The sequence below is a fragment of the Scyliorhinus torazame genome, chromosome 17 (assembly GCF_047496885.1).
Source record: "Scyliorhinus torazame isolate Kashiwa2021f chromosome 17, sScyTor2.1, whole genome shotgun sequence".
Lineage (NCBI taxonomy): Eukaryota > Metazoa > Chordata > Chondrichthyes > Carcharhiniformes > Scyliorhinidae > Scyliorhinus > Scyliorhinus torazame.
The window spans coordinates 105,151,616-105,172,384 of record NC_092723.1 but is presented as its reverse complement, the minus strand read 5'-3'; the positions used below and the strand labels follow the sequence as shown (position 1 = coordinate 105,172,384).

The 20,769-nt window shown below is 45.7% G+C and overlaps 1 protein-coding gene across 1 annotated transcript in view; it reads right to left on the bottom strand.

Annotated features, from left to right (window-relative positions):
* pemt (phosphatidylethanolamine N-methyltransferase) overlaps positions 1–20,769 on the bottom strand; it is a 167,982-nt gene that overhangs the window by 83,918 nt on the left and 63,295 nt on the right. The window contains exon 3 of the mRNA XM_072480824.1: positions 10,813–10,928. Within this exon, the coding sequence (XP_072336925.1) occupies positions 10,813–10,928 (116 nt within the window). The remainder of the gene's footprint in view (positions 1–10,812; positions 10,929–20,769) is intronic.

The window sequence follows — 20,769 nt, the reverse complement described above, 5'->3', positions numbered from 1 at the left end:
CTGTTGCTTTCTGATGTAGAACTTCCTGAAAGATGACAGTGAAGGACCCAACTAATGAGCTGAATTCTCCTGTCCCCCATGCGTGTGTTTCTCAACGGAGTGCCGTTCGCTAGGGTCGGGACTGTATCTTCCCGCCTCTTGTTAATGGGATTTCCCATTGGAACCACCCCAGGCCGCCAGGAAACCTGTGGACGGGGGTGCGATGTCGGCAAGAAAAGTGAATCGCAACGACTGGAGAATTCCGGCCATCATATCTGGGGCTCAATTATGCCACTTGCGAGGGGGCGGAGCAAGGCTGACCGGCGTCAAACTGGCGCCGGCCTCGATTTGGCCGTCGGAATGGATTTTCCACCCTGATTTATAATCCGGGGAATCTATGCCTAAGTGGGGAAAATTTGTAGATTTGTTGCCTGAAATGTGCACACACTGTATATACAATTCCACACAATTACCACGGGAATAGATAGGCTATGCATAACTCAGTTTAAAAGTAACTCTCCAGTTCAACAGAAAATGGCGTGTATTTTTCAGTGACGAAGTGAAATGCTCACTATTTCCAAGAAAGCTGCACCAAGATCTAATGACCTCTGCAGTGTAGATTTTCCCTTTCCCAACATTAATTTAAACTTGTTGCCAAGTCAAGGGGACCTCCGAGTATCTGACAAATGCTGTCATCAAGCATGGCAAGCAGCCAGTTATGTTGAAGAATTCTCACAGGCAACTGTAAGTTAAAAGCATATTTTAAATATAATTTAAGTAAAATAAAATAAAGATTGGAATGTGCACATAAGATTAAGGTAGAAGGGATATATCATAAATGATTTAAAATTATTTGTGAATTTCTATTTATAAAATTTGAGAATCCATAAATCCAAAACCAGTTTTTTTAAGGTTAGAGAGGTGGTTCACAGTCAGTACTCTGCTAAAACCCAGTTCTACTTCATTCAATAAAGCATAATGTGTTCAAGGGTTTTCACAGCAAGGCTAAGAGCATACAAGTTCTCATCAGTTCAGTGATTTCTATGTTATGGTCTATAGGAACATCAACAGAATGACTGACAGCAACCTTTGATTTTCACATTTAATGTTGCTATTAATATCAGCGGAAATATTAAAATACCTGCATCAATATTATGATTGGGCCTTTACCTCAAACTTCCATAAATGCACACCCAGGCTGGGCAAAAGAAAATTGATTTCTTACTCAAACATCTTAGGTGTCTGGAATATTGAAGTATATCAATGTGCCACTGCAACAGAATACACCGCACTGGAGGTTCCCACCTTTTCTTTGCTGGGCTCCCTTCACAGATTCATACCTCATACAAGTCTCCCCTCTTTCTAAGGTACAGTAGTTTTGCACAAGCAAAGTTAGCCTAGATTGAGCCGTAACCATTTCAGCTGTTTTTGATTTATATGAGGTCCAATCACATCATTAGAATTCACTGGCTGGGAAATTCTCGTGATCTGTTCCTATTTTACAGGCATTACTTTGCTTGAGGTGCAGCAGATACAGGAGCAGATCCGATACATATCCCAACCCCTTCAACAGTGTCAACATCTTCATGAGAAACAAAACTGTGGCTCTTCTCTTTGTGTTTGGGATACCAGCCAGGTGCAGGGTGGACAATCCCCCACGGACAGAACTAGAATACGTGGTAAGATTGTTTTGAGAATGGTACAGGGAGTAATAATTTGCTGGATGGCTTTGGAGGTATAAGTTTTGTTTTCTTTTTTGTTCATAGATTGAGAATCCAAGGGAGGGACTTTGAACCTGCATTAACCATTAGCGAGAATGGAGGCATGGGAGGAAAATATGGTGAGAATCAGGAAACGCGATTCCCGTCAGCGGGACCGTGTTGTCTGATTTTGCAGGCCCCTCACCGGTGGCGAGAAATCCCAGTAGGGATACTTAACTATTGGTTGGATATAGTGACACCAGCAAACCTTGAATGGAGATGATTGAGAAATTCTCTGATCAATTGCACCTAGAGTCAAAATGCTTTATTTCTATGTGTGCGTTGCTTTCTAGACCAGCATTTGTTTCCCATTCCTAATTGCCCATGAAAAGGTGGCATTGAGCTGCCTTCTTGAACTGCTGTAGTCCATGTGGTGCAGTTACACTCACAGTGCTGTTAGGGAAGGTGTTGCAGGTTTCTGTTCCAACAACAGTAAGGAATGGCGACAAAATTGAATGTCGGGCTGGTGTGTGATTTCAAAGGGAACTTGCAGCTGGTGGTGTTCCCATGCATCTGCTGCCCTTGTTCATGTAGGTGATAGAAGTTATGGGCTTGGAAAGGCACAGGACGCTTGGCGAGATTGTCGCAGTGTGTCTTGTTTATGGTAAACACTGCTGCTACTGTTGGTGGTGGAGGAAGTGGATGGATGGGTTGCCAATCCACCTGGGCGATGTTGAGCTCCTTGAGTGTTGTTGGAGTTGCACTTATCCAGGGAAGTGGAAACGAATCCATTACATTCCTGACCTGTGCTTTGGAGATGGTGAACGGGTTTCAGGGAATCAGGAGGTGAATTACTTACCGCAGGATTGCCATCACTGATCCGCTCTTGTAGCCACAGTATATATATGGCTTGTCTGGTTAAGTTTCTGGTCAATGATAACCCCTAAGATGTTGATGATAGGGACTTCAGTGATAGCAATGCTGCTAAACTCCAAGGAAAGACATTCTAGGTCTCGCTTGTTTTAGAAAGCCAATGCCTGGAACTTGTGTGGCACAAATGTTACTTGCCACGTATCAGCCTAAGCCTGAATGTTCAGATCTTGTAGTATATGGACACACAATGCTTTGGTATCTGAGGAGGTGTTAATGGTACTGAGGATTGTGCAATAATCAGTTCACATTCCAACCTCTGTCCTTATGATGGAGGAAAAAATGGTTGGACCTAGGATGCTACCCTGAGGAATCCTACAGCAATGTCTTGGGGCTGAGATGGTTGACCTCCAATAATCATAACCATTTTCCTTTATGTTAGGTATGCCTCCAACCAGTGAAGTCCCCCCACCCCCAATTCCCACTGACTAGCTTAGGCTGGAGTACTGGTCCTTCAGCATTAACATCATGCACCATTGCTAATTATCTGGAATTGATTTTAGGCACAATTTTATATGTAACCATTTTCCACTCGTTGCATTTTCCGAAAGAGATAATCCTTCTTTACTCAGGTTTTGCTTTGGTCTCATGAGTTCTATGGCTTTCACTGATAAAGACTATGCCAAGAGAGCTGTAAAATAGACTCTGCTGCAAAACCTGCTGGATGTCCCACCCCAGCTCCATCGCATTGGTTAAGTCATTTTTTAATTTATTTGTTCGAAGTATTATGGGGACCCAAGGGTTCTTGAAATCCTTACAACAAAAAATGTGTACATTTAAGAGTAGAACTATAAGTAAAGAACCTGTTAACAGATTTTTGAAGCGGAGTTTTGAAGCAGAGGGGTGAGGATTATTTTTTGCTTCTCTTTGTTTATTTCTCAATGGCATTGGGACCCAGGGGCGATGGGCACTTTAAAAAAAATATGCCACACACAAGAATAATCTACAATGACTTTTGCACTGAGGAGTGCTGACAATTCTTGTCCACTGGAATCTTCCACAGGGGATATATGAATGTTGGAGAGAAAAGAGCCTGGTATCAGCCTGGGTAATTGAGAAGAGTGCTACAGTGCCACCATGGTGTAAAGATATAATGCAAACATTGCCATTTACAGCCAGTATTATCCTTGCACCCCCTCCTCCATCACTTCCACTCATTGCCCATCCGATAACATCATTCTGGTCCTTCATTTTGGAAAGCTTTTTTGCATCCCACCATTAAAAGTTAGTTCTGTTCATTAAAGCTAGTCAGGTAGTAGTTGTGGCAACGTTGACAATTCTTGGTTAAGCAGATGAAAACAGTTCAGTTATTTGGATCTCTCTAGAAGCATTAGCCGATGCGTCTTGGTGATAAACATCACTATTACTCACATATATCTATGCTTAGTTTGTTGCTTTGAAGCCTTGAAGCTTTTGATTGACAGGTTAAAGTCATTTTGAAAGCATCCTTTTATCTTTTGTGGCATGCTGATCAAAAAAACTAAAGATTTGCAAAGGTCGAGGCCTTGCTCATCAGTTCCTTTTTTTCCTGTATTGTTGTGCAGCTGGAGGGAAATGGACAGATCCATTGTTGCCTTTCTTAAGCAAAAGCTTTTCTTCACAGATTCACGCACCAAGATTATGAAAATTAATGGTTTTCAGATATTGTTTTCAAAACAGTTTGAGTATTATTGGGAAATCACTGATTATATATACCAGTACATGGTCAGCAAATGAATCCATTTTGAGTACCTATTTCTACTTCTTCCTAATATTAAAGAATTTTCAACCCAAACCTACCGCCTGCTTGTGTGTCATTTTTTGCTGACTTTAGAGAGATGAGGAATGTTTCTGGAATGCAACGTGATTTATAATTTATACCTCATTAACAAAAGGAATTGATGCTCATCCTGTGTTTACAAATTACTTTGGGCTCGAAGGACTAGGAATAAGGAAAAAAGTATCTGATGGGAGCTTCAATTGTAGTAAGATTGTTGAGCAGTTAAACGATTGCCAACCTGAAACAACTTACAACAATTAACCCCTCAGTTAACCTATGAGCCTGTATCAGCCACTTCCCCACATGCAGTACTCGAATGGTGGAAGATGATGGGCCATGTTGAAAAAGTAACAACTTTCATTTACACAGTGGACTTGATACACAAAAACGTTTCAAGCCTCTTTATACAGTAAAACAAATGAAGGAATAATGAATCGGCACTGAACCATTTTGGGACAGTTTGGAGAGGTAACCGAAAGTTTGACTAAGTACGTAGGTTTAAGATGCCTTTAAAAGGCAAGAGAGAGGTGGAACTATTAAGTGTCTGTGAGAAAAGCTATCTGCTCTCTGGTTTGCAATAACTCTCTCGGGTCCTTGTCAAGGTCAAATGACTTAGTTTTCTCAGAACAAATTCCATTTCTAAAGTACACCTACATTCACACTTCCAGCATTATTTGTAAAACCTAACTGTTACAACCCCCACGGAGGTCACGGCATATAGACCACCTGGTTCCCTTTAACCTCCAGAGTAATTGCATACTTTGGATAATCTACATTGTTGCATCCAGCCAACCATTGTATATATATTCACTTTGCGCAGATTCGACATTAACACAAAATATTTATTTAACATTTCCACTCGACTATCTTCCCTCACAACTATCCGCCCATTCTCTCCACTCCTGAATGAATTAAGTGCTACTTTAGTATACTTTACCAAAAACACCATCTCTGTTCATTTATTTCCATCCTAATCTCCTATTCATTTTCCATCACACTTCTGAAATTGTCCTGTAAGTTTGACTCAACTTTCATTCTGTAACAGAGCCAGAGTGTACGTCAAGAACGAATCCAGAGATTAATCCTCCTGAAATTCTGGGCATGATTTAACGGCGCCGTCGCACCCAACTTGGTGTCGGAACGAGGCTGTTGAATCTTGCATGATTTGCGACATTTGAAACGCCTCGCCAGATTTAACGTCCTCACTGGGCGTGATCCAGATATGCATATTTAGGGCTCATTTAAATAGGCATTCGCAGGATTCTCCCCGCACCCATGATCTAACGGCCGTGCCTGGGAGATCTCGCCAGAGCGCCGTTTAGTACTGGTTCCACAAATGTGGGCCAGTCGTAATGACACCTGGGGGTGGGTCTCCCAAACCATTAGAGAACCCCTGGTGGTCGGAGACAGGGCAGGGTGGCACCCTGGCACTCCCTCTGGCACCTTGGCACTGCCAGCCTGGCAGTATTACCTGGCTCTCTGGCATTGCCACCCGGGCACTGAGTCACAATCATTGTCCCAATCACAGATCCTGAACACTCATCTATTGAAAGGTTTCTATTAGTCAGGGGCTCCTGTACACACCTTTTCTGTCTGCCTCTATAGCTCCTACAGATGGGAACCTTTTCTTATTTTTCTACACTATTTCTGCTTCTTGAACTTTCTACCACTGCCTCTCGGTTGATCACAATAGGAGTGTGATTGAAAATACCTTATTCTCTCTGCTAATGTATGGCGTAGACAATGGTTTTCTGAGCATAAAGATGCTCTGTTTTGTAGACTCAGTTTTCTAAACATTTTATGAAGATAAATTACACTAAGATCCACAGACTCTGTATTTCACTAGCTAGCTTAAAAATGTAGATAGCGGGTTAACCTTGACTCCCACCATTAACAAACTCTGTACTCACTCAGTGGCCATATTTCTCATTCTCAGAAACACAAGCTTCCCCACAAGTTATGACTACTAGATACTGAGAAGGTGATGCACTGTCTACGAATACTGATGGATCTGTTAGTCTTTTATTGCCTTTCGTTTTATTTGTTCTTTTCTTCAGTGAAAAGAAGACATTCCAAAATCATTCTTGCTGATGTCTGCATGTGCTGATCTCTCAATTATGCATTAACAAGAAAAACTCGTGGAACATAGAACATACAGTGCAGAAGGAGGCCATTCGGCCCATCAAGTCTGCACCGACCCACTTAAGCCCTCACTTCCACCCTATACCCGTAACCCAATAACCCCTCCTAACCTTTTTGGTCACTAAGGGCAATTTATCATGGCCAATCCACCTAACCTGCACGTCTTTGGACTGTGGGAGGAAACTGGAGCACCCAGAGGAAATCCACACAGACACAGGGAGAACGTACAGATTCCGCACAGACAGTGACCCAACGGGGAATCGAACCTGGGACCCTGGCGCTGTGAAGTCACAGTGCTATCCACTTGTGCTACCGTGCTGCCCCTAATACTCTTAAGTAATGTTCGTCGTTAGTGGAGGAAGTGAATGTTTGTGGATGGAGTGCCTGCCAATCAAGCAGGCTGCTTTGTCCTGGATGGTGTTGAGCTTCTTGAATATTGTTGGTGCATCCAGGCAACTGGAGAATATTCCATCACTTGCGCCTTGTAGGTGGTGGACAGGCTTCGGGGAGTCAGGAGGGGAATATTTTCTGCAGGATCCCTCGCCTCTGACCTGCTCTTGTAGCCACAGTATTTATATGGCTAGTACAGTTCAGTTTTTGGTCAATGGTAACCCCCAAGATGGAGGGGATTTAGCAATGGCAATGCCATTGAATGTCATGGGGCAATCATTTAATTATCTCTTGTAAGAGATGGTCATTGGCTGGCACTTGTCTGGCACAACTGTTCCTAGCCACTTGTCAGCCCAAGACTGGAAATTATTCAGGTATTGCTGCATTTGGAAATGGATTGCTTCAGTATCCAAGGAGTCGCAAATGATGGTGAACATTGTGCAATCATCAGCAAACATCCTCACTTCTGATCTAATGATGGAGGGAAGGTCATTGATGAAGAAGCTGAAGATGGTTGGGCCTAGGACACTACCGGAGAAATTCCTGTAGTGATGTTCTAGAACTGAGATGATTGACTTACAACCCACCACAACCATCTTCCTTTGTGCCAGGTATAGCTCCAATGGGCAGAGGGTTTTCCCTTGATTCCTATTGACTACAGTTTTGCTAGGGCTCCTTGATATTATCCTCGATCAAATACTGCCTTGATGTCAGGGCAGTCACTCACACCTCAACTCTGGAATTCAGCCGGGTTGGATTTGTCCTGCTTTTTGTGCACAGGACAAACCTGGGAAGTTTTCCACATTGCCAGGTAGATGCCATGATTGTAGCTATACTGGGACAGCTTGGCTATCACGCGGCAAGGTCTTGTGCACTGGTCTTCAGGACTATTGCGGGAATATTGTCAGGGCCTGTAGCCTTTGCAGTATCCTATGGAATGAATCAAATTCGCTGAAAACTGACATCTGTGATAGTGGGGACCTCCAGAGGAGGCCGAGATGCATCATCCACTCAGCACTTCAAGCTGAAGATTGCTGCAAATCTTCAGCCCCATCTTTCGCACTGATGTGCTGGGCTCCTCCATCATTGAGGATGGGGGTATAGAATCATAAATCAGTAGTGCAGAAAGAGGCCATTCGGCCCATTGAGTCTGCACTGACCTAGGCCTGCTTTGTCCTGGATGGTGTTGAGCTTCTTGAATATTGTTGGTGCATCCAGGCAACTGGAGAATATTCCATCACTTGCGCCTTGTAGGTGGTGGACAGGCTTCGGGGAGTCAGGAGGGGAATATTTTCTGCAGGATCCCTCGCCTCTGACCTGCTCTTGTAGCCACAGTATTTATATGGCTAGTCCAGTTCAGTTTTTGGTCAATGGTAACCCCCAAGATGGAGGGGATTTAGCAATGGCAATGCCATTGAATGTCATGGGGCAATCATTTAATTATCTCTTGTAAGAGATGGTCATTGGCTGGCACTTGTCTGGCACAACTGTTCCTAGCCACTTGTCAGCCCATTTATGAAGCCTTCTCCTCCAGTAAGTTGTTTAATTGTCCACCACCATTCGCGACTGGATGTGGCAGAACTACAGAGCTTAGATCTGATTCCTTGGTTGTGGAATTGCGTAGCTCTGTCCATTACTGGCTGCTTATGCTGTTTAGCATGCAAGCAGTCCTGTGTTGTAGCTTCACCAGGCTGACACCTCATTTTTAGGTATGCCTGGTGTTGCTCCTGACATGCCCTCCTGCACTCATCATGAAACCAGGGTTGATCCCCTGGTTGGTGGTAATGGTAGAGTGGGGGATATGCCAGGCCACGAGGTTAGATTGTGTTTGAGTACAATTCTGCTGCTGCTGATGGCCCACAGATCCTCATGGATGCCCAGTCTTGAGTTGTTAGATCTGTTCGAAGTCTATCCCATTTAGCACTATATCATGATGGAGGGTGTCTTCAATATGAAGATGGGGCTTTTGTCTCCACAAGGACTGTTCGGTGGTGATTCGTACTGATGCTGTCATGGACAGATGCATCTGCAGTAGATAGGTTACTGAGGATGAGGTCGAGTATGTTTATCCTGTTGTTGGTTCCCTCACCACCTGCTGCGGTACTGGTCTAACAGCTATGTCCTTTAGGACCCGGCCAGCTCGGTCAGTAGTGGTGCTACCAAGCCACTTTTGGTGATGGACATTGATGTCCTCCACCCAGAGTACATTCTGGACTGTTGCCACCCTCCGTGCTTCCTCCAAGTGGTGTTCAACATGGAGGAATATTGATTCATCTGTATTGAGGAAGGATGATACATGGTGATCAGCAGGAGATTTTCTTGCCCATGGTTGACCTCGTGCCATGAGACTTCATGGGGTCCAGAATCGATGTTGAGAAGTCTTGGGGCAACTCCATCCTGATTGCCATTGTGCCACCATCTCTGCTGGGTCTTTCCTGTCACTGGGACAGGACATACCAAGGAATGGTGATGGTGGTGTCTGGGGCATTATCTGTAAGGTTATAGAGCGTGTAGGACTACATACATTTTGAGTGAGGGGTCCGGGCCAATGCAGGCAGAGTGGACTTTAACACAATCGACAGATTATTGATTGCACCCACAGGGAATTACTGATAGCACCCACATAGCCAACCAGGTACTGATAGATCAGTCAGCTGTTCTGTGACAAGAAGCACATCTTGCAGATATCCGCTCAGTCCCCGGGCAGCTCGCTGATACCTTTAAGCTGAAAGAGGTGACACGCTTGGGGGCTGCTGGGGGAGAAGAGGTATCCTTGGACGAGGCAGTTACGGATGCCTATCAGGTATCCAAGCACAGAAGCGGAGGGTGACTACAACCCCAGAGCCATCTGCTCACACAAACTTGCACTGAGCAGACCACTGGCATCTTGAAGATACGCTTCTGTTGCCTTGACTGGTCACTCTGCCTCATGCTAATGCCTTATCTCTGGTATTCTGCACATATGCTGCTCCTCCAGGGCAAGTGGAGAAAGATGCAAGACTCGGCAGCCCTCTGTCACCTTTTCCAGCATGCCATTGACATGATCTGCCAGTTTCTAGCACAAACAAGAACTGTGTAGTACTCTGCACACACACCAAAGGGTTGCAAAGTAATTTTAAACTTTTAATAAATCTGAATTGTATCAATTTCTTTCTTTCCTAATTCAGATCATTTATTTACAAGGGCTAACTGTTACAGAATATGTGTGGCGATAAGGACAGAAGTGCACAACATCTGAAGCTGGCTGTCAGTCAAGTGATATTGTTAATCCTTCCAGACGTAAACCTCAGGTTACCAGGTACGAAAATTGAAGTTTTGAATCCACGGTATGCATAGTGAATCTCAGACATGTTCAACATATGACAACATGTGATCTATGGACTTTAATACAAAATGGCGAGTGCAGGCGACCTTTCATTTGTATTCTGTAAATTAAAGAAATGTGTATTTTGCAATGTATTAGAATTATTTGTGTACTGAGATGATCATAATTGTGCAATCCGTTGATATTTTATACGTTATAGATAGTCTATAACTATGAATTATGATTACTTGTTTTATTTGTATTATCATTACGATTCAACTCTGGCCAATTCATCAATTATCTATCTATCTAATAATAGAAATTACATTACAATCCATGTTCACTGAGCAACAAATTGTTTCTACAAAAAGAAAGAACCTAGTGACTCCTTTACAAGTGCTACAACAAAAATATCTTATTGTGGCTTTACCTATAAAGTGTATTTTTAATGGTAAACACCTTTACAGAGGCAAACCAAACCTCTAGGTTCTGGTTTGCAAAATTATTTTCTTTTATTGAAATTGATTATCCTCCCTTCATCTGTGCTAGCATACAAAGAAAATCACGCTCCTCACATTTTCCAAAGTGATTATGGGCTATTGTCTCACCTGTAACTCCTGTGGAAGTTCAGCAGTAGAATTACAATTGCTACAGAGTAGCACGCAGTGAAAGGAGAACCAAACAACTTAGTGAGAGATCTTGTTCTATGTTCCCACCGCCCTATCTGTCAAATTAAAACAGAAATGGCAAAACATCATCAGGCACGCATAAAAAAAAATCAGACGTGCATTAAAATGCATTAATGTTTCATATATTATCCATCGATTACACAGTCACAACATATAGCAGGATACCAGAAAAAAAGGCAACAAATTCATTTTGACAGATAAACATTTTGGAAATTTAAATAGCGCTAGTTCACTTCATGTATGCTTGCACATGGATTTAAAACTAGGGGGCTGAAATGTAAGTTTTCGAAGGCCCAAAGCTGCTTGTTATACCACTTCCTCAGGAAGCTAAAGAAATTTGGCATGTCTGCATCAACTCTCACAAACTTCTACAGTTGTGCCATAGAGAGCATCCTATCTGGCTGCATCACAGCTTGGTATGGTAACTGCTCGGCCCAAGATCACAAGAAACTACAGAGTGTGGTGAACTCGGTCCACCCCCATCCCCCCACACACAAATCACTGGCTGACACTTTGCACCCTCCCCTCATCCGATCTTGGTGCTTGTTCCTCAGAACCTCTTGGCACCCACCGGCAGAACCCCTTCATGTCCAGGTTTGGTGCCCACACATGCCACCTTCTATAGGCCTCCCTGATCCATCAAGTATGCGGCTCACAATGACCTCTCTTTGTCCTCACAGAAGCAAAAAAGGGCCAAGACAGGGGGCGGAGACCAGAGATCCGTGTTCTCACCCCCGATGAGGAACGGGCCCTGGAGATCACGGGGTTATCCGAGGAGAGAGCAGTCACTGACAGCGAGGTTGGCCTGCACCGCAGACATGAGTATCCACTGCTCCCCTTAACCCAGATGAACTGTCTCAAATGAGTTGTTTATGTCAGACAAAATGATCCTTCGCTCTCACTGGCCACATGTCCATTCTCTTGCAGGTTCTCTACCTGATGGGGCCGGTCATCTGGAGTTCTTCGTGCCCCACCCCAAGAGACCACCTCGGAGGAGACCTCCAAGACCACTATCGAGGTGTCACAGTTATCAACCCCCACCTTCCACCAGAGCGAATACACCCACCTTGGTGGGCAACATTAGTGGAAAGGCCTTTCGGACACAATCTGGTGAGCATCGCACAGTTGCTGATACACATCAGGTGGAGGCAGGAACATCCAAGGGAATCAGTAGTCGGAAGTCTGCTGTATTCCAGGACTCTTCTAAGTCCCAGACAGGTCATTAAGACCCATTTGCATTCACTTACTTCCTCCCGGGGACCATGCTACCTATGGTGGACAGTGGAGGATCCATGCCATTGCTTTTGTTAACAATAGGGAAGAAGCACTGAAGTGGGCCTTTTATCAGCCTGCTGCAGCACCTGTAGCTTTTGTGGCTGCCTCAGACTCTGTCTGGGGGTGATGGGCTCCCGGAATGAAAATCCAAATGTCCGGGGCATTTTCTCCCATGTTGGGCTTATGGAATCAGCAATTTTCTGATTCTGCATTCACGACTCGGGAGCGAAAATTCAAACCGTAATTAAGTCATCTGTTAGCATTTAATGTTAAGATTCAAATGTTCATGAGAGGGAGTTGAGCTATTGTTTAAATTGGAATCTGGGGCGAGATTCTCCAACCCCCCGCCAGGTCGGAGAATTGCCGGGGGCTGGCGTGAATCCCGCCCCCGCCGGTTGCCGAATTCTCCGGCACCGGAGATTCGGCAGGGGCGGGAATCGCACCGCCCCAGTTGGCGGCCCCCCCCCCCCTGATTCTCCGGCCTGGATGGGCCGAAGTCCCGCTGCTAGAATGCCTGTCCCGTCGGCGTGGATTAAACCACCTACCTTACCGGCGGGACAAGGCGGCGCAGGCGGGCTGCGGGGTCCTGGGGGGGGGGGCGCGGCGATCTGGCCCCGGGGAGTGCCCCCACGGTGCCTGGCCTGTGATCGGGGCCCACCAATCCGCGGGCGGGCCTGTGCCGTGGGGGCAATCTTTTCCTTCCGCCTTCGCCACGGTCTCCACCATGGCGGAGGCGGAAGAGACCCCCTCCACTGCGCATGCGCGGGGATGCCGTGAGCTGCCGCTGACGCTCCCGCGCATGCGCCGCCTGGCAATGTCATTTCCGCGCCAGCTGGCAGGGCGCCAAAGGCCTTTCCCGCCAGCTGGCAGGGCGGAAATCAGTCCGGCGCGGGCCTAGCCCCTCAAGGTTAGGGCTCGGCCGGTCAAGATGCGGAGGATTCCGCACCTTTGGGGCGGCGCGATGCCGGACTGATTTGCGCCGTTTTTGGCGCCGGTCGGCGGACATCATGCCGATATCGAAGAATTTCGCCCCTGATGTCTATGAAGATTGCCTCCATCCTGACTCAATAAAGTTTGCTACGAAAACAATTAATTTCACCGTGATAACACTCCCCTGGCCACTTCTTCCTGGTCCTTTCTTCAGTACCTTGTTAATTGGTTAGTTATCTAACTATTCCCCACCCCTTAACCCCACCACTGGCAGCAGTGCCGAGAGTACACACTGGAATCTTATATTTAAATTGCTCTGCCTCTCCTCCATCCTCCTCGCCTTCAAACCTACATGTTTTACCAAGCTTAGGGGCATCTCATCTATCTTTTTTTTAGGCTTGGTTTGTGCCTTCCTCCCCCATTTGCACTTTACTGATGTGCTTTTTCTATGTTGAAGGCTCTACAATGAAAATTGTTGATATATGAAGAGCAAATTCAACTCTAATGTTAGCAGAAAAAAGGGCCAAACCTTGACAATATAATTCAAAAGCCCAATGTACTGGACCCGATTTTGAGGTTCTGATGCAGGGCAGCATCAGGTGGGGAAGAAATGTGCAGGATTGGCACAGATCTAGAACTCCATCCATCTCCCTCTCCCCACTTCCATTGGGCAAATCAGGAGCCTGCACAGGCAGTGGGAGGTGTCTCCCAGTAACTATATGATTTCATGAGGTTTGGCATATGTCAGAAGGGTGTAAACCACTCTAATACAGTGCAGTCAGGAAGAGAACAGGAGTCCATTCCCAGGGGCAGAAAAGCTCTGACAAGTCACAAGTCAGCAGGCCGTTGCCGAAAAGAGTTAGAAATGCCCAAGGAAGGTGCTGGAGTTGCACAAGGGAGGGGAGAAGATACTCCTGTGGCAACCCAGGGGCTGCTCAAAAATCTACCACCGAAGTGGCATCAGGCCATTCTGTCCACCTTTCAGAAATTCTAACCAAAGAAGGAAGGCTAGCAATGAAAATGGCTATAATTCCCTCGCACCTGCAAGCAATCAAGGCAATTCAGCAGCGGTGTTGTGTAGCATTAAGGGCGAACCTCAAAATCCAAGGCCAAGGTGAAGGACCCACGGGTACCTGGAGCACAGGGCCGCTCGCAAAAGGTTTTGGTACCCAGAAATGGCCGAGCACCAGTGCAAGAGGAGACTGCAACCTTCCAGGGAGATGGTAAAGGACATCTGTTCCCTTCGTAACACTTACCTCTCAACTCACATTACTCATCGATAGGCCCCCACTGGCAGCACTGAAGGTGACAGTGGCACTCAACCTTTTCACTACTGGAATAGTTCAGGGCCCTGCTGTTGACCTCTGTGGGATCTCTCACGGTTGTATGCATAATGACACAGATGCCCTCTTTGCAAGGGTGGTTGCTTCAATTAGTTTCCCGATGGATGCGACCTTGCAAGCGCATGGGACAACAGTCTTTCCTACAGTCGCCGGATTCTCCAATGTGTAATATGTGATTGGCTGCACACGTTGTCAATAATGCACAAACGGACAGGTCTGACAGATTCATTGATGGGGGGCCTACCATTTCATCAATATCCAGCTGCAGTGTGACCATAGGAAGAACTTCTTGCTGCCGTGCCACCTTTATGCTGCAAGAGTCAAGTCTGCGTCAGCTCTTCCACCCCACCCCCTAGGCAAGTGGTTGGATTCTGACTGATGAGAGATACATGCCAAGGGGGTGGTTCCTAACACCCCTGAGAGGTGCTCAAACAAACGCCCATCATCACCATAAGGAGAGCAATCTTCACACAAGTGAAGTTTTCGCTGCCTCGGTCACTGTGGTAGAGCCCTCCTATGCACACCTTCCAGGGGCTCCTGCATGATGGTAGTTTACTGCACACTACACAACATGGCACAGTAAAGGGAATGGATGCTTGAGGATGCAGATCAAAAGGAAGGCCCCATATTATTGGAGGAAGAACAGGATGAGGGACAAGAAGGGTTAAGGGTCTCAAATTCACAGATTGGACTGTAGGCCATGCCTGGGGAGTAGATGAGGATTCCATGCAGGAAGTGCTTGTTGTGAGGGAGTTCCTGATGCAGCAATGGTTAAGTTAAAGGTTCCTGAGTGGTTGAACAATGAAGACATGTCTGACATTTCCTCAAGTGTTACCTTTCACAAGGTCAACCATGCCAACATACTTCACAATTCCATTGGCACATAGAAATGGACTACTGGCTGCAGTCTCCACTGACACTGCTGAGAACCTACTGATATATACATACGTCGTAAATAGTATTTGCCATTGATTTATAAAGAGAATGTTAAGTATCAAAACAGTCCCTTCAATTAAATTGTGAGTGGCAGCACGGAAGCACTGTGTCTTCACAGCGCCAGGGTCCCAGGTTCGATTCCCCGCTGGGTCACTGTCTGTGCGGAGTATGCATATTCTCCCCAAGGCGTGGGTTTCCTCCGGGTGCTCCGGTTTCCTCCCACAGTCCAAAGACGTGCAGGTTAGGTGTATTGGCCATGACAAATTGCCCTTAGTGACCAAAAGGGTTAGGAGGGGTTATTGGGTTACGGGGGTAGGGTGGAAGTGAGGACTTAAGTGGGTCAGTGCAGACTCAATGGGCTGAATGGCCTCTTTCTGCACTGTATGTTATATGTTCTATGAGTGAGACAAATGATTTGCAAATTATAAAAGATAACACACCACAGTGATCAATGCAACATGGAGCGCTGAGAACAGAACAGTCTTAAGAAGTTCTCCCCTTGTTGCCGCGAAGGAGGTAGAGGCAGCCTGCTCATGTCTCTGAAATGAAATGAAATGAAAATCGCTTATTGTCACAAGTAGGCTTCAAATGAAGTTACTGTGAAAAGCCCCTAGTCGCCACATTCCGGCGCCTGTTCGGGGAGGCTGTTACGGGAATTGAACCGTGCTGCTGCCCTGCCTTGGTCTGCTTTCAAAGCCAGCGATTTAGCCCTGTGCTAAACAGCTTGATAGCTTTGAGGATCGTGCTGGTTGGCTTCGCCGTGCAGGTACCTTCTGGGGCTCCATGACTGTGTAGCCAGCATCTCTGTAAGGGCATCCATTGCATTGTCATCAGGACCTGGACCACAGGTTCTCCCTCTGTGAGGGGCTGGGGGAGACATGGATGATGAGGGCACTGCAAGCTGCATGGGACCCTCACCCTCTTCTTTTACATTCACCACCCTCTTCTTTCACATTCACCACCCTTTCTCAGCTTCCCTGCTGGTTTGAAGGGGTCTGCTGCTGCCGCGTGGCTAGGATCCCCTCTAGCAACCACTGGGTCACCTGCACATTGCCATATTTACAATCACTCTGTGCGTTGTCCGTAGTTTGTTTAAAATGAATCCTCAATCTCCACAGGAAATGTCCTTTTACAAATGATTTCTTCAACCAAAATAACAATAAAAGCGCATGAGCTGAATTGGGCACTTTGCCTATTCCCACATATATTCTATTTTTATTGCTCATTTCCTCTCTTGAAGTTTTTGGCAGTCTTGGGAAGCAAACAACATCGGAAAAAGCGCTTGCAAAAAATTGATTATTATTCCAGGAAGTAGGAATGTAAATGTCATGTTTTTACATGTAGGATTTGTGGAAATTTGAGTACTTTCTGCTGAAAAGCAGTTGTACCTGGAAAGATGCATCTATAGTACGGTTGATTGTAAGTAACCAAATAAGGCAATAATATCAGGCCATCAGCACCAAGAAGGTTGATTGCTTTGCACCGATTTTACGTGTTTAAAATAGGCAACTAAGGGTCCTATAAAATGGCTGTGCGACAAGAGTTTTATCTATCATTTTGGTAAAGTTAATGCATAGAAGGCCAGAGCACAGATCTTGAAATTGGAGACCTGGGGTGAGATTCTCCGGCCCCCGGCCGGGTCGGAGAATCGCCGGAGGCTGGCGTGAATCCCGCCCCGCCGGTTGCAGAATTCTCCGGCACCGGAGCTTCGGCGGGAATCGCGCCGCGCCGGTTGGCGGGCCCCCCCCCCCGCGATTCTCCGGCCCGGATGGGCCGAAGTCCCGCTGCTAGAATGCCTGTCCCGCCGGCGTGGATTAAACCACCTCTCTTACCGGCGGGACAAGGCGGCGCGGGCGGGCTCCGGGGTCCTGGGGGGGGGCGCGGGGCGATCTGGCCCCGGGGGGTGCCCCCACGGTGGCCTGGCCTGCGATCGGGGCCCACCGATCCGCGGGCGGGCCTGTGCCGTGGGGGCACTCTTTTCCTTCCGCCTTCGCCACGGTCTCCACCATGGCGGAGGCGGAAGAGACTCCCTCCACAGCGCATGCGCGGGGATGCTGTGAGCGGCCGGTGATGCTCCCGCGCCGCCCGGCAATGTCATTTCCGCGCCAGCTGGCGGGGCACCAAAGGCCTTTTCCGCCAGCTGGCGGGGCGGAAATCAGTCCGGCTCGGGCCTAGCCCCTCAAGGTTAGGGCTCGGCCGGTCAAGGGGGGAAGGATACCGCACCTTTGGGGCGGCGCGATGCCGAACTGATTTGCGCCGCTTTTGGCGCCAGTCGGCGGACATCGCGCCGATACCGGAAAATTTCGCCCAGGATGCGTATTTGGAGCCCCTTTGCAAAATTTGTTTGTGGCTGACTATGGCATAATACTCTTGGGCACTTTGCAAACAGACTAGTGATCACTGAGAAGGTAAGTTAACCGTTACTTTTAAACCACCATCATCGTGGCTCAGGAGTTCTCCTTCTGTCTCCAGATTTGCACGCCCCTACCAATCACTGACTTGCCCTCCTCCAATTACCTCCAGCCTCTGGAAGGGGTTGTTGAGAAATCCATGGGATCTGTCCACAGTTGAACCTTATCTTCACCCTGAATGGTTTATCAAGCTGCCTCTGGGTACACCTGCAGATCACCAGCAGACTAATATTCTTCATCCTGTCAGCAATCTCCTAATGCATCCCAATTCATTCCAGAAGCTTTGAAGCCGTAATTTTACACATTTAATTAAATATAAAAGTATAAAAACACAGGAAGTTGTTTAAAATAAGCAATCTTCTATGATTGTCTTGTGAGTGGGGAGATTGTATTCTCCAGCTAATGGATTTCAAATTGTGGTCCTCTCACCCACAATTTTCTATCTATTCAGGTAAAATTAAAATATGCATACAATTTGCATGATATGAACAGCAGGTGGATGAGGCTCTCTGTGGGTGGCACAAACTTGGAAAATTGTCCTTAAGCCGTTAATTCTTATTCCTTACGCTTTAATATAAATTTAGAGTACCCAATTCTTTTTTCCCAATTAAGGGGCAATTTAGCGTGGCCAATCCACCTACCCTGCACATTTTTGAGTTGTGGGGGTGAGACCCATGCAGACACGGGGAGAATGTGCAAACTCCACACAGCCAGTGACCTGGGGCTGGGATCGAACACAGGTCCCCGGCGCCATGAGGCAGCCGTGCTATCCACTGCGCCACCGTGCCGCCCTGCTCCTTACACTTTACGTTATAACTGCATAACTGCACTGAGATTTTACTTTTAAGATACTTTTAATATAATTTCAGATAATAACAGTGATGACTAATCATACACCATTATAAATTTTAAAAACTTGCATTTATATAATCTGTTCATTACGTATCTCAGGAATGTATCAAAATAATTCTGTGTGCAGGGAATTACTCTGTGCAGGGACTTGTTAGATAAATAAACCTACTAGCCAATCTATACAAAACAAAATCTCGCAAAGTTTCACCCACAGTAATTGGATGTTTCTTTGTTTTGGTGGTGTTGCTTCAGCAAAGCGATTTGGTCAGAATATTCCTTATTCTTCAAATAAACGTTTACTCCACATTTTATGAAACAAGAAAATAACAGACCAGAAATTCAAAAACTTAGAAACTTCTTGGGTAAGCTAGGCATCAGTGGTAGAACTTTTGCTACTGAAGTGGTTAGCATTGCTGCCTCACAGCGCCAGAGACCCGGGTTCAATTACGGCCTCGGGTGACTGACTGAATGTGTGGAGTTTGCACATTCTCCCAGTGTCCGCATGGGTTTCCTCCGGGTGCTTTGGCGTCCTCACACAGTCCAAAGATGTGCAGGTTAGGTGAATTGGCCAAGCAAAATTGCCCCTTAGTCATCAAAGGTTATGTGGGGTTACGGAGATAAGGCAGGGGAGTGTGCCTACGTAGGGTACTCTTTCCAGGGTTGGTGCAGACTCAATGGTTCGAATCGCCTCCCTCTGCACTGTAGGGATTCTATGGATTGTTGTTTCTAAGCAGTCTGTGGAATTAAAAGGTTATGAGTTCCAGCACATATGCTCGGATGACATGTATTAGCAGTACTGAAGATGTGCAGCACTGTTGTTAAAACTGTGGAATAGCTTGCTCTCGCCGAGATTCCATGGCTCTATTCAGCAAAGAGCATTTGAGTTCTCCTGATGCCCGAATTATTCCTTAATCTACATTTAGTCAGCTGTCCTAATATCTCTTGTGGCTCTGTTCCAAATTAGTCTCCTAAAGCATTTTGGGATGTTAAAGTTGTTATAGAATTGCAAGTTGTCATTGTAACTACTGAGTAAAGTACAGGATGGCTGTTAAGTCAGAGCGGCACAAACACGATACAGAAAACAATTTAAACAATCCGCAATAATTCAAACAATGCAGATGCTGGAAATCTAAAGACACAGGCTGAAAAGAAAATGAAAGCCAAGAGGTCGGGCTGCATCTCTGGAGAAACAGAAGTCAGTTCTGGTAGATATTTCAGGTTTAAGACACTTCCTCAGGACTGGAAATGCAAACCACCTTCGTGAGCACAGCATGCACTAATTCCTGCTGCTTACTTCCAACCTGAGATCATCATACTTGTTATAACCTGCCTACTTACCATTGGCTGGGGACTAATGACAATTCCACAATCCTGTGGGAGTATGAGCTTCCCCAATGAGGGGGGCGGCGAAACCATTAGTAAACTCCTAGTATAAATAAAGCTGGCCAGTTTAGGAACCAGCAGGAAGGAGTGTGCAGCAAGGGAAGTTGCTGCTGCTGTTATATATATATATGTTATTGTAAATAAATGTTATTACTTTGTATCCTTAAAACTCGTGCTGGATTCTTCGTGGCCCTCACAAAAATACTCTACTGGCATCAGATATAAAATACAAGATGGACCAATGCACTACAAGCAACAGGGAAAAGCTGTGACACATGATTAACTCCTTTACACAAATTATGTAACATTCATCTTTTGTATTCAAATGAAAAAAATCAACAAATGCAGAATGAAGAATACCTATTATTATATTAGCATGTTGTATGCTACCTCAGTAAAATATATGTATAAATTTTTATTTTGGTGCCATTCATTACCAGAAAGACTTGTATCAAACTTTTCCCGAGTTGCAAAACTTAAAAGTAATACTAGTCTAGAATATATTAATATGGGACTGAGTACACATTAATTATGACTAATAAAACAAAAACTATTTTGATGACCCTGTCAATTATTCAAATAAATTACACAGCTACTTATAGATGCAGTTATTACAGTACGACCTTGATTAATTCTCAGATTGAAAAACATCACAATCACGCATTTCACATTAAATTAATTGATATTTCTTGAAGTAACTGGCAGTATGATTAAAGATGATCCCTAATATCCAGAAAGACAAGGAC